The sequence below is a fragment of the Xenopus laevis genome, chromosome 9_10L, assembly GCF_017654675.1.
Source record: "Xenopus laevis strain J_2021 chromosome 9_10L, Xenopus_laevis_v10.1, whole genome shotgun sequence".
NCBI classification, from domain to species: domain Eukaryota; kingdom Metazoa; phylum Chordata; class Amphibia; order Anura; family Pipidae; genus Xenopus; species Xenopus laevis.
Genome location: NC_054387.1, coordinates 94,255,386 through 94,269,134, shown reverse-complemented (window position 1 = coordinate 94,269,134; position 13,749 = coordinate 94,255,386). Strand labels below are relative to the sequence as shown.

The following is a 13,749-nucleotide window of genomic DNA, read 5'->3' as shown; positions in this document are numbered from 1 at the left end:
GGCATATATTTTTACACAAGCCATGTTTATTTACCTTCTATTGACATAGGTGTACATGTATATAAAGATAAAGAACTCACCCTCTGGTCACCTCCTTCCCGACGAGGATCAAGCTTTTTTGCAAAGTGCCTTAAATTATCATAATTATGGAAATTGCAGAGAGATACCAAATCCTGCATGAAAGAAGGCAAGTTTTATATAATTACTAAACAACTATGGTTTAAAATGTAAAGTGATACTGACACAAATTATAAATAGCCTCTGTATCCAGAGAGGGACTTCCTATTTGAATGCCCATCTACATAGTGGAGATAATGCAACCTATATATTTGTAATTGTATTTATGTTTTATAGTCACCAATCTCCTATAGCTGTGAAAGAGCTCAGGAAAAAAAGTACATTAGATGGAGTGTACTGACAACCCAACATTAAATAGACAAACATACCTGGATTTCCTGACCAGTTCATATGCTGTAAATGGATGCATTATGCATATGTACAATATATGTATTTACAGGCTTACGTGCTACTCTGTAGTGCAACAAGGATATTTTGCAAATATATAGTTATAGGATCCATTATCCAGAAACCCTTTGGTTTTGATTCCAATAAGGATTAATTTTTATCTTAGTAAGGATCAAACAAAGGATATTGTTTTATTATTACAGAAAAAGGATACAATTCTTTTTAAAAATTTGGATTATTTGGATAAAATGGAGTCTATGGGAGACAGCTGTAGTAATGAAAAGCTACCTTATACTTGATCCAAACTAAGATATAATAAATACGAATGGGATGCAAAACAATTCAATTGGGTTTATTTAATGCTTTTTTTTTTAGTACACTTAAGGTATGGAGATCTAAATTACAGAAAGATCCCATATCTGGAAAACCCCAGACCCGAGCATTCTGGATAACAGGTCCCATACCTGTACCCTGTTTTTGAAGGGTAACCCTACTATAGTTTATACATTCTATTTTACAAATGTTTACACAAATGTATTGTACAGGGCTGTGTTAGAATTGTATACAGTCTAAAGTTTCAAATAGGGCTATATTTAGGACTGGTGCTGTTCTTCAGTCCAAAAGGCAGTAATGATTAATGATAGATCCTAGATAGGTAGGAAAATAATATTATCCAATAAAATTTATCCCTCTCCACTATACATCCGCTTCCTTCCTCTTGCACCTTCAGCTAGCCATAGACGCAAAGATCTGGTCGTACGAATCGAGGATTCGTACGATTTTTGGACCATGTGTGGAGAATCTCAACATTTTTCGTCCGGTGGAGATCAGTCGTTTGTTCGATCGGAAAGGTTAAAACATTTCTGTCAGCTGCCGATAATATCTCTGCATGTATTGCCGATCGTACGATTTTCAGTGGAAGACTGACACCAGCTTTGGTCGGACATAACTTTCGTACAATTGCTGTCAGGGGCAGAACATCGGCTGATCTGTTCTTTTGTACTTTATTTGATTGAAATGGTTAGTGGCAGGTCGGGAGATGGGGAAATCCGATCATACGATGATTCATATGATTGGATCTTTGCGTCTATGGCCAACTTTAATGTTATTAAAGCCATGATAAAGGGAGCACAAATGCAATCCAAAACAAACATTTTATTGGGACTGAGGGAAAAGGCACAGAAGAGAAATGTTCTTTTTCCCAAGGGAGGCAATTAAGCAAGTGACTCTTGCAACCAGAGTAAATAGTTGCATGAAAACTATAAACTTGACAATGTACTTCTACCTAAAGTATGAAAAAAAAGTTCAAAAAAAAGAAAGGGGGCATTAGAGGAGAGGGTCAGATTTTATTATTATTTTGATTTATACGTTTTCCCTACCTACAGTAGGTAGTCTGTATTACCTTAGTGAGCACTGCTACATCAAGTCAGATTTCAGAAAATGTTTAAAATGGATGTCTGAGTCAGTGTATAGTGCTCTGCTTTAGTAGTAGCAAGAGACAAACCAACCTCCTGTTTCAAACAGAACATAAAGCTCTTAGAGGTCCATTTATCAATGGTCGAATTTCGAATTCATGTTAATTTGTTTTAATTCTAACATACGCACAATTTAATATCTAATATTCGATCGAATGCTTCGGACCCGAAAATTTGAATCGTATCCGATTTGTACAAATCGAGTTTTTCTCCGATAAACTTGAATGTCAGGCAGGCTATTAACATCTCAAAATGGCTCAACGGACCTCTGCTATTGACTTCTACATGAACTTGGCAGGTTTAGGTGGCGAATATTTGAATAAGATAAAATTTGAATGTGTGAATTTGCAGTAGCACAGATTTAAGAGCAGGTGACAAATCTCCCCTTCTCCCATCAACCTAAGCCAAGATGCTCCCTTTGACTCAATATCAATAACACCTTTGCTGAGCCGCACCTGTGTTCAAATTATTTAACCATGTGTTGTAGTTGTTACTAAGTATTACATGAATGAGTTAACAATACCATATTACTGTAAAAAACAATGATAAAAGCTGAACGCTGAAGCAAATCAATAAAACTTACTTGGCAGAACTGAATCCCACGAACACTGTTTCCCAGTTTATCAAGCGGAGGAGACCAACACATCATACCCATAACATTGGGAACAACTAGTAGGATGCCCCCAGAAACTCCAGATTTTGATGGCAGGCCAACCTGTTTTAAATGCAAATGTTATCACATTAACTTTACTTTCAAAGTGCTCAACCTTTTCCCTTGTGAACAGGTTAGCAAGGATAGAATACCGTGATATACATCACAATCAAGAACAGATATCGCTTAGCTCTAGTGCCTCAGAAAATCAGATTCGGTCAGATCTAAACTGCTCTACTAACTAAAGTAGATTTTTGAGAGGCATATAATCTTATCTGCATTAGGTCAGAAGATGAATGAAAATTTACCTAATGATGATCCATATTATGACCATTTGGAAAATATAGTAATGCTGTTTATACAGTGCTCCTGCATTATTCCAATTATTACGGTTACCTTTTTGTTTTTGCGTTTTACCCAACATAAAAATCCTGTCAAAGATGTTCTGCTCCATTGATATGCACATTGGGGCTCATTTATGGAAACTTGTTGAATTTGTAACTGGGTGGCAACTCATACTAACCAATTAGACAGATGCAGGTAGAACAATGAAAGCAAAAATGTGATTAGTTGCCATGGGATACTCCCCTGGGGCAAATGTGCCCTGTATTGATAAATGAGCCCTATCATGTTTCCTCAAAACTAGAAAAGTGGGTATCTACAGATGCATTATAGTTATTTTCTTACACATTACATCATTCCTGGCACACAATGCATATGGCAGTATATGTCACAATTCTGAAACTGCTCTTTCAATACAATATGGTCTGCTGATGCTTTTGAATTTTAGAACTACCAGCATTTAGCAGAGCAAAGGGCCGTCTGACAGTACTGAGAGGAAAATATTGGATTTTTCTACATTATCTAGGTACAGAATATTGAAAAAAGATATACAAGATATATTCTAAGCCATAACAATAGAAATATATATTTTGTTGGCAATCGAGACAAGCATAATTTATAGCAGTGGTCCCCAACCAGTGGCTTGTGAGCAACATGTTGCTCACCAACCCCTTGGATGTTGCTCACAGAAGCCTTAAAGCAGGTGATTATTTTTTAAATTTCTGGATTGGAGGCAAGTTTTGGTTGCATAAATCCCATGTGTACTGCCAAACAGAGCCTCCTGTTGGCTGTCAGTCCACATAGGGCCTACCAAATAGCCAATCAAAGCGCTTATTTGGCACCCCAGTCATTTTTTCATACTTATGTTGCTCCCCAACTCTTTTTACATTTGAATGTGGCTCACAGGTATAAAAGGTTGGGGACCCCCGATTTATAGTATATTTAAACACAGCGAAGGTCCCAGAGTCTTACATGAAAAGCGAATTGTCCGGAAAAGTCGTACATTCCACAAGAGTGCATTAAGCTTAATGTGTTTCTGACGGCTTCAGGACTCAGAACCCTCTCCCCTGTTATTGGACAGAAGCCACCATTTGCCAGTGTTGCTGCCATGACACTGGCAGATTCACAAGTGACTTCTATGGAACACAACTAAAAGGAAAAAAAAAAACCTTAAGCGATGGAAATGCATGCCTGCAGCTTTCATAATATTCAGATGATATTACAACTTCTCGAAACAAAATATATTTTATGGCTGACATAATACTTATTACAAACATTTATCTTTGTTACAGTTTAAGATTCCAACAACTCTCAAACAATCCAAATATGTAAATTCTTCTGACAATGAAATGTTTGCTTTTGATATTGCTTTGATTCATTGCCTTTACTTGAAAGACTTGACAAAGCAAACATCAATAAACCATGTAGGCAAAAGTACTTTAAATAAATAGTGAGATATTTATTATTTTAAAATGTGTGTAAAATATTTTACTTCACCAAAAAAATTGTGTCAACTAAATGATCCAGTTATAAAATATAATTTGTTGTCATTACATGCACATTAATGTCCTGCATAAGCACACTGAATCTATTACAAAGAGCTAATCAGCATATTTAGAAATGTAATACAGGTACTGCCTTTTATGCCAGAATTACAATCCGCTACATATTTGCCAGCTTTAAAATAGTGAGGCGTTGAATCCAGGACTTGGACAGATCCCCATGGTGCCTAGTTTAAAATCTCCTCCAAACTTCGAGTCATTCTTTCCTCCAAAACAGCTCTAGTGCATGTGTACATGGTGGTTGGCCTTCTGGTTCTAGCATTTCATGCACAATGTCTGGTTGTTATCATTGCTACAAATCTGCTGGCTAGTTGTGACATTGTTATTCATGGCTGCTGGTTAGGCTTATTAGAAGGTCCTTTGGCTGCTGCTGCTGATGATGATGATGAAACTGCCAAGCCTTGTTTGGTATGTCCACTCCTTTAGTGAAAGGTTTTCTATTTTGAAGCACTAGTGGAATGGGTATTCCTTTTTCTATGTTTTTCGCCCAGTTTTTGCCTTTTTTATGTAGTCAACTATTCATTTTCCTCAAACATGTTAGTTATAATTCCCACCTAGTGACTAAAAAGGTAATTTGTGGATATAAGGTAAGTAAAATTCCCATTTTAATCAGTATTTCAAATGTATTTTTAAAATGTAGCACCCATTACTGTATTGCATCAATTTATCTGCTTGTTAGACCGCTGATACGCAAAGTTCTTTCCCCCAAGCTATAAAAAAACTTGTATCTTTGAAGGCCTGTTTTATCTGTGATTCTTATGTATTTTTGTTTCTTGCATTCTAAACTCTATTTTTATTTTTGACAGGTATAAAAATACAAAGATTATCAATAAATGTATCTTGCTTGTACCTAGTTTGTCCTTCTGGATGTCAATTGAATAGCTTCTAAATATTAACTTTTATGATGTACTTAAAGTTTTACTGTATACTGTATTCAACAATTCCAACAATGTTTACAGTGTGCCAACTAATTAACTATAGTAGAGGTAATAAACATTTCTGGTTTTGGGCTGATTTTTCCACTCATATGATGGGCCAAACTGAGATGATCCTATCGTTCACCCTAGAACCAACAATCAGATCATCCATTGGGCTAAAGTGACTTATCAGATGAGGACTGCATAAATGTGCCAATGTGCTCCTCATTTGATCAGATTTTCAAACCTGCCCGATTAATATCACTATTTTCGTGACTTTCCATATCCGTTAACCCTTAAATGTCACCCAATAGTTTGGGAACCATTAAGGTGTTTGGGAACCATTAAAGTGAATAAAACCAAAGATCTTGTAGTCTGTTCAAAAAAAGCTCATAAGCAGTACACGCAAGATGATTCAAAAATTAAAATTAAATATATATTTTTAATAATTTGATGCAAAACTTATCCAAAGCACCATAAACAGCATGTTTAACACTACACAGAAATGTATATTTATGTTCTTGAATAAAAAAAAAACAGAATTATGGAAAGGAAACATACAAAAATACAAAAAAGCATTGCTCAGTTCCGTACCTGGAAATAAAAGTCCAGAATTCCAACCATATCAGTGTGCTCTGGGAAGCACTGCAGAGGGAAAAATAAAATGCACAATTAATGGTTAACTTAATTTGCACTCAGTACAGACCAATAAGTAAATTATAATCGATTTAAAACATTTACGATTCATAAAATGAATCCAAAGTCATAAGCTCATAACTCCCATTTTATTGTTTCATAGCATATGTATAGTAGCATTTTGTGTCATGGTGGAAGAGTTTACCACAAATCCAAACTCAATCACAAGGGTGTTATCGTATGGTAATTCTAAGATGCAGTGGCCAATGTCAACTGGAGCTTGTTTACTAAGAAGAGATATTTGCACAGCTGAAGTCACGTAGAGCAACCAACGAGAGGCTTATGTTCATTATTTTATCTGCAACAGAGACACTTGCTGATTAGTTGCTAGGGTTCCTGCTCTAGTCCAAATGGGCAGAACCTATATAATAAAATTACAGAAATTACATTACACAGAAATCTGTGTAATATTTGGAAAATAGCATTTTTCTCTCTGCCTACCAATTAAGTGGGTGAGGCAAGACCAAACTCCCATGCCCAATTTTAGCTTATTTATTAATAAAAAAACTCTAATCGATCATGATATAAATTGTTAAAATCGAGTAAACACTCGAATCGTACAATTTTTTCGGGCTTTTCCCTCCCGAAACGCTTACATTTTTCACGTTTTTGCCCATGAAAACCCTGAAAAGGTTGATTTTCAAGCTAAACCCACCTAAGACCACTATAACTTCAATTTGGTTTAGGTGCCTCACCCATTGACCTATACAGGACTTCGACAGGTCTGAGATGGTGGAATTTTGGATTCAGGTTTTTTGCAGCATCGGAGAATAATAAATCTCGAAAAATTCAAGTTTTCCCCCCCTAAGAAAAAAATTTGAGTTTTTAACAAAAAAAAAAAAAAAAACCACCAGAGCTTGATCAAAAAAATTCCAGTTTTAGTGAATAACCCCCTAAGTGTTGAATGTGTATAAGTGTTTAGAAGGCTTTATCAACCTAAAGAAAGGAATTCAATTCCTGGTACAGTACTAAGAAATGATAGTGGATATTGTTAACTATTTGTTGTGCACTACAGAACTCCGCATCCAGTGACTTATTCTTTGTTCGTCTTAACTCAGCTGTGTCAAAAAGACTGTGGCTGCAACTTGACTATGTTAAACTTCAAGTGTAACGGACATTAGAATTTATTAAAAAAAAAAATGGGAGATTGGGAGCAAACCTTTTTTTCTTTAAGGTAATATCCAATAGCAAAATTTCGATCTCCACTTTCTCGCTCTGACTGAAACCTTAAAAAGTAGAATGAAGAAATATATCAAAAACATAAACAAAACTGTTTGGTCAAGTCCATCGTGAAAACATGCATCTATTTTTTTTTTTTAAAAAAATGCATGTACAAGACATCTTCATACAGAACCTTGATAAAGGCCCAGGCATGGGCCGAAACGCTGGATGCACAAGTTGAAATAAAAACCTTTTTTTCTTCACGCAACATTGGAGTGCGGGTCCCTATTTAATTTTTGTATGCTAAAGCTTTGACCCAGCACCCACAGTTATAGAATAGCATGTAAAGCAAGGCACTCACGGGTCTTAAAATATGGTGAAAAAGAGGATCTCTAATCAGAACTGCTCATACAAGTTTTGACAGATGTGTGAGAGAAGAAAAATGTGTACAGTTTTTAGAATAAGCTAAATTTTTGTTTTACTAACTTTTCTGCTCACATAATAATCAGGTTGGCATAATTATGTTCTCACTTCCTCACTGTCATAAAGAAGCTTTATTGGCAACCAAGCAATTCTTTTAAGAGAAGGGCTTTCATATTGTATGTTATTATTATATATTGTTCCAAAAAAATAAATGACTTGGGGGAAAAAAAGAGAAAGTAATTTGTGATAGGTGGGTAAGTATAACTAGCAGATGATTCATGAATTAGGAGAGCCAGATATAGTTTTAATTGTTTTTATTCCTACATTTATGCCTCTTTATTAAAGAAAAAAACTTGCAATATGTACTAAAGTTAGTCCAGACTTACGTGGCATTACTGAAACCAACATATTCATTCCCGGCCATTTTATTAAAAGACTGCATCACCTATAAATACAAAAGACAAAAATTAAATTAAAAAACCCTTGGGATAATGTATTGGTAAACACAGCATTTTGGAAACCTTGCTTCAACTCTGTAAACAAACATAATGGACTCTGGCCATGCACTTTCTAAGAACTATCTTCCCATAAGCTCTGTGATTCAGGCTGTATGCTGTACTTGCTAAGGTTTGATCAATGAACAATAAAAGTAACTACCACTTTTGTCAAAAATCATTTTAAATAATTAAGAAATCTATTTGAAATGTAATGTGTAAATGATTTTAGGAGACTTCAGGTATGGTGATCCAAATTACTGAAATATCTTTCATCCTTAAAATGCCAGGTCCCAAGCATGCTGGATAATAGATTCTATACGTGTATTATATTCATCTAAATAAGTAGCTATTGGGAGGAAGCCATATAAATAGGGCAAATGAGATGTGACAATGCAATGGTTTTACTTTGTATGCAAGAAGATAAAACAGAGGTCAAATATTAATGGCTAAAGATCTACAGAATGAAAACCTTTTTTATACAAAATAGGACACTATGGGGCCCATTTACTTAGTTCTAGTAAAGGAATAGAGGAAAAATAGTTTGAATTTCGAATGGTCGAATATGGCTACTTCAACCATTGAATGGTCTACTTCGACCTTCGAATCGAACATTTCGAACTAAAAATCGTTCGACTATTCGACCATTCGATAGTCAAAGTACTGTCTCTTTAAAAATTTCTTCGACCCCCTAGTTCGCCACCTAAAACCTACTGAGGCCAATGTTAGCCTATGGGGAAGGTCCCCATAGGCTTCCTAACAATTTCCTGATCGATGGAATATCCTTCGATTGATGGATTAAAATCCTTCGATTCGAAGGATGTAATCGCTCAATCGAACAATTATTCCTTCGATTGTTCAATCGTAGGAATAGCGCAAAATCCTTCTACTTCGATATTCAAAGTCGAAGGATTTTACTTCGACGGTCGAATATCGAGGGTTAATTAACCCTCGATATTCGACCCTAAGTAAATGTGCCCCTAAGAGGCCTATTTATCAAAGGTCAGATTTTAGTGATTTTAGAGGTTTTTGAAACCATGACTAAACTCAAACTTTTAAACTACGAATGTCATGATATTTATTAGAAGATCCAAATAAAAAAAGTACAAAATTAAAATAATGTGCTAAAGAATACAAAAACCTCTACAAATTCAAATTTTTCAGATAATTTGTAGGTGTTGAAATTAAAATGTATCCAAAAACTGTTGCAGTTCTATTTTGCATACTGAATACAGATATAATTTTAAAGTGATCCTGACACTCTAAAGGAAAGTTTCAGTATTTCTAATAATGCATCACTGTACTATGTATATTTTAAAATACCAACCTTAATTTACCCCAGCCCCAACGCACTTACCCCATCATGACACTCGGGCAAGTGTTGCTTGAACATGTAGAGAGAGGCTTTGTGCATTCACGCATGGCTGGTGGCAGCATGATCCTTCCATAGGCTGGACTACAATTTATAGTTTTATTCCAGCCTATCAAAAGATTGCACTGCCCTCAGCCCAGTGGGAATGCAGGAAGTCTCTCTCTTGAGACTGCTGGCTCACATCTGAAAGGGGTAAATGCAGCTGGGCTAGGGGAAGCTTGGAGTAGCTCTTTCACAAAACCAACAGCTTAGTGCTGCATCATTAGTAATAGTTGCACTCTCCTTGCAGTTAGGAATGTGTCATTATTTCTTAAAGCAACTTTCTAATAGACATTAAATATTTTCAATATTTTGAAAGTTTTTCATTTTAATTTTTAAATGTAATTGCTATTATTCTGCAATATAGCAGAAATAATCTCTTCTCCGGACAAGATTCTAATTCTCACAGAGCCTTGCATGCTATTTGATTTTGCATATGTTGTAGTGGAAAAAAGCCCACACAAATATATCCCTGAAAATCTCAGCTGTTTAACAAACTGTGGGGAGAAAAATGCTTGAAAGTGGAGACAATTCCTATTGACTTCTATGTACATGTGGACGCTTTTACTTGCAGGATTTTTTTATGCAAATCTTTGACTTTTTTTCTTCCATAAATTGCAACTACTCAAGTTTTCACAAAAAGTTCTGGAGTGTATTCACGTTTGTGCTTTTTTGTGTCAATGTTCCTTTAAGTGTCTATTAAAAGATAAGAGACTATAGCCATTGGCCCTAAAGCTGGCCATAGATGTTGAGATTTTTTAAAAGATCCGATCGCCATCGTGAGACCACGATTATCTCGGAACAAACGTACAATCGTATGTATTGTCCATCAACTAAAAAGACCAATTTGCCAGGAAAACAAAGGGTAGCTGCCTGCTTGGCCCTGCAAACATAGATAGATTGCACTGGGACGACAAGGATTTTTTAACCTGGCCGATCAATTTCCTGACAGATGTAGGCCGAAAAATCGCAAGATGTTCGATCGTTCGAATCCCACTAACTGCGCGATAATTTCAAAGGATTGGTCAGACTTCGCTAAAATCGGTCGTTCGGCAAGAGAAATCTTTGCGTTTATGGGGACCTTAAAGACTGGCCAAGTTGATCTGGGAGAGGACAAACAGGGTCCCTTTAAAGTATATAATATAAAGTATATAAAATGCTTTAGGTGCCAAGAGTAAGGATATATTGTATCCAATGAACTGTGGAATCAATGAAATGCAACAGTTTTTGGCTTAAAAAAAAAAAAAAACCCTTCTAGGATTTAAAAAAAACTTGTATGAATGGATAAAGTCATCTTGGGTGGGTACTTAAAATGACCAATGAACACAGTACCCTTTGTGCCAAATAATGGGACTTATGGGCTGAACAAGGGGTATCTAAAGATAAACCTGGTGTTGCAGAGCCAAGACTATGTGAAGCCATTAACCCTGAACATTTTAGTGAAAATGCAGAAGAGTAAGTTGTGGAACCAATTGATGGTGAACATGTTGTTTTCACATTGTTTTAATGGACACTCTGATGCTGAGCGTGGGGGAGAAGGACACACTGGAATGCTCATTCTGGAGGTCAGAAATATGATTTTGGCATTGCTCACTGACTGACTGACTGACACGACCCTACTAGCGCTGGGAAAAAAATGAAAAGGTGGCAAAATGGTACACCCATGGAACATAATGCTAATCTCAAATTTCCATATATGGTGCTAAATAATGAGCGATTGTCTCAGGTATTTAGAGAAGTAGAGATACAGGTATGGGATCCTTTATCCGGAAACCTGTTATCCAGAAAGCTCTGATTTACGGAAAGGCTGTCTCCCATAGACTTCATTTTATCCAATTGATTCCTTTTTTCTGTAATCATAAATCAGTACCTGCAGTAGCCAGAGAAAATCAATATAAGAGAGGAACACACATGCAGTGCAGAATTATTATAAAAATGAGTTTAATTCTGCACTGTGTGTGTGCTCCTCTCTAGTATCGATTTTATCCAAAGACAGTGTGTGAGCCCATAGATAAATCCAGAGAAAATAAACAGTTTACTGGTAAACATACTAGTACCTTATTCTACTGCCACCCTTTTGCCAGGTTGAGTAAATGGTCTGGATTAGTCAAGGGGACTCCAAATGCAACAAACTTTAAGGTCCTAAAACAAGCTCTTTGCGCACAACTGGGTTTAGCAGACTTCAATGATAAATTTGTTGTCCAAACAAATGCAAAAAAAGGTGGCAACCCTATGGGTGACAAGACACACTTTAAGAGTGCAAACACAGTTTTTTTTTGTGTATATTATAACTATTCTATTCAAACTGCAGTTATTTTATTACACTGATATTATTGATTTTCTCAATTTCATTGGATTTTTAGGTTCACATAGCTTTGGATTGATTGTCTGCTACAAAAAAATGATGATTTAAGGGATGACACAAAATTCTACTTATAATACTAATAGTAATTAATGCTATATAAACATCTTTGGAGCTGTTCAAGACTGGAGCCATAAACCCTCTAAATAACCCCCCTCCAAAATATTTTGTCAGCTCCCCATGAGCCCCCCCATCCCACATATACACACACATAAGTTCCCCTGAATCTCTTCAATGTTTTTAAACTTACACCAAGGAATAATAACTTATGATACGTCTATTGCCTGGTCTCATAACACTGGAACAAAAACATTTTTTACTCACATAATCAAATTTTTCTGCATTGCCCGCTCCTTGCTGTAAAAGAAGAAAACATTTTTAAATATATGTAAAGGCAAGTAATCTACTTCCAAGCCCCCACATCAAAAATAAATAAATACAGTTTGTTACCTGGTCATTGTTCTGAGGCCAGGTTATATTCACAGCTGCTGGTATGGGGGTATATTGACATGAATTTACACCGTAACAACAAAGAGTGATTGCAGCTTATCTAAGCACAATTTTGTATACTGGATGCCTGCTGGGAAATACTGTAACTATAATGGCTTACCTGATGCTTCAATTTTTGAAGTCAAATATATAAAAATAATTTGCCGTTTTAAAACAGAGACTTCATTACAGGATTATATCAGGAGCAATATAATATTGCTGCACTAAAATTTTTCATATAACTTTTTCTGCACAAAAATGTACACGTCTTCTTAAATGCAAAAATTGTAAAAAAAAAAACAAACAGAAAAATGTCCCTTACTGTTCTCTGGCTCTGACTCGATATACCAGAAGTCATCCCTCTCCGTCAGCTATTTTAATCAGCTGCTACACTGTTTCAAGAGTCAGAGCCAGAAGTGCAGAAAATGTAAACATCAATAAAATCAATATCTTGGTGGATTATGTATGCACCACTGAAAAGCCCACAAACACCTGTCTATGTTTAGCATTTGCCTGGTAATTGCTTCTAAGAACAGTCACCAGGGTAATTTTAAAAAATCACATACACACCACAGGAGCCTCCCACTCTCAGGCTGCTCAGTGAGGAAGGTCATGGTATCAAAAACAACTTGTTGTGAGCTTAGATAAACTGTAAATCAAAAGCAAGACAAATGTGGCCTCACATAGTAGCAGCATCTTATTTGGAAAACTAGGCTTGGGAAGAGTTAAAGAAAGCAATGCACTCATTAAAAAAAAAATGAAAAAAACATTTCTGATTCTTTTATAATGGAGCATTTTTTTGTTTCTATTGTGTCTGATTTATCCTTATTAAGGAACACTGCCATAAAGTTAACTCTCAAGGTTCGATTAATGTATATTATTAGCCTCCCAGTAGCTGTTATTAGCAAATATTTTTTTAAAATCCAACATTTCACAGCACTGTACAAAAGAAGGGTGTTTGCATCACACATACAGATTACTTACACATACTGACCAATACAAAAGGTACCAAGTCCCTGCCAAACATATTAGCACCCACTAGTAAATGTTAAGTAATATATGTCTCAGTTCTTAAAGGGGTTGTTCACCTTTAAATGAATGGTTAGTATGAAGCAAAGAGTGATATTCTGCAACAATTTGTAATTGGTTTTCATTTTTTATTATTTGTGGGTTTTGAGTTATTTAGCTTTTTATTCAGCAGCTCTCCAGTTTGCAATTTCGGAAATCTAGTTGCCAGGGTCCAAATTAGCCAAGCAACCATGCATTGATTTGAATAAGAGACTGGAATATGAATAGGAGA

General features: G+C 35.7%; 1 protein-coding gene across 3 annotated transcripts in view; it reads right to left on the bottom strand.

Moving 5' to 3' along the window:
• Positions 1 to 13,749, bottom strand: part of gls.L (glutaminase L homeolog) — a 70,937-nt gene that overhangs the window by 30,856 nt on the left and 26,332 nt on the right. For all 3 annotated transcript variants that reach the window (XM_018236235.2, XM_018236238.2, XM_018236236.2), the window contains exons 8-14: positions 12,285 to 12,317; positions 8,080 to 8,138; positions 7,269 to 7,335; positions 6,008 to 6,058; positions 3,907 to 4,083; positions 2,524 to 2,655; positions 81 to 173 (exon numbers count right to left, since the gene is read on the bottom strand). In XM_018236235.2, the coding sequence (XP_018091724.1) occupies positions 81 to 173; positions 2,524 to 2,655; positions 3,907 to 4,083; positions 6,008 to 6,058; positions 7,269 to 7,335; positions 8,080 to 8,138; positions 12,285 to 12,317 (612 nt within the window). The remainder of the gene's footprint in view (positions 1 to 80; positions 174 to 2,523; positions 2,656 to 3,906; positions 4,084 to 6,007; positions 6,059 to 7,268; positions 7,336 to 8,079; positions 8,139 to 12,284; positions 12,318 to 13,749) is intronic.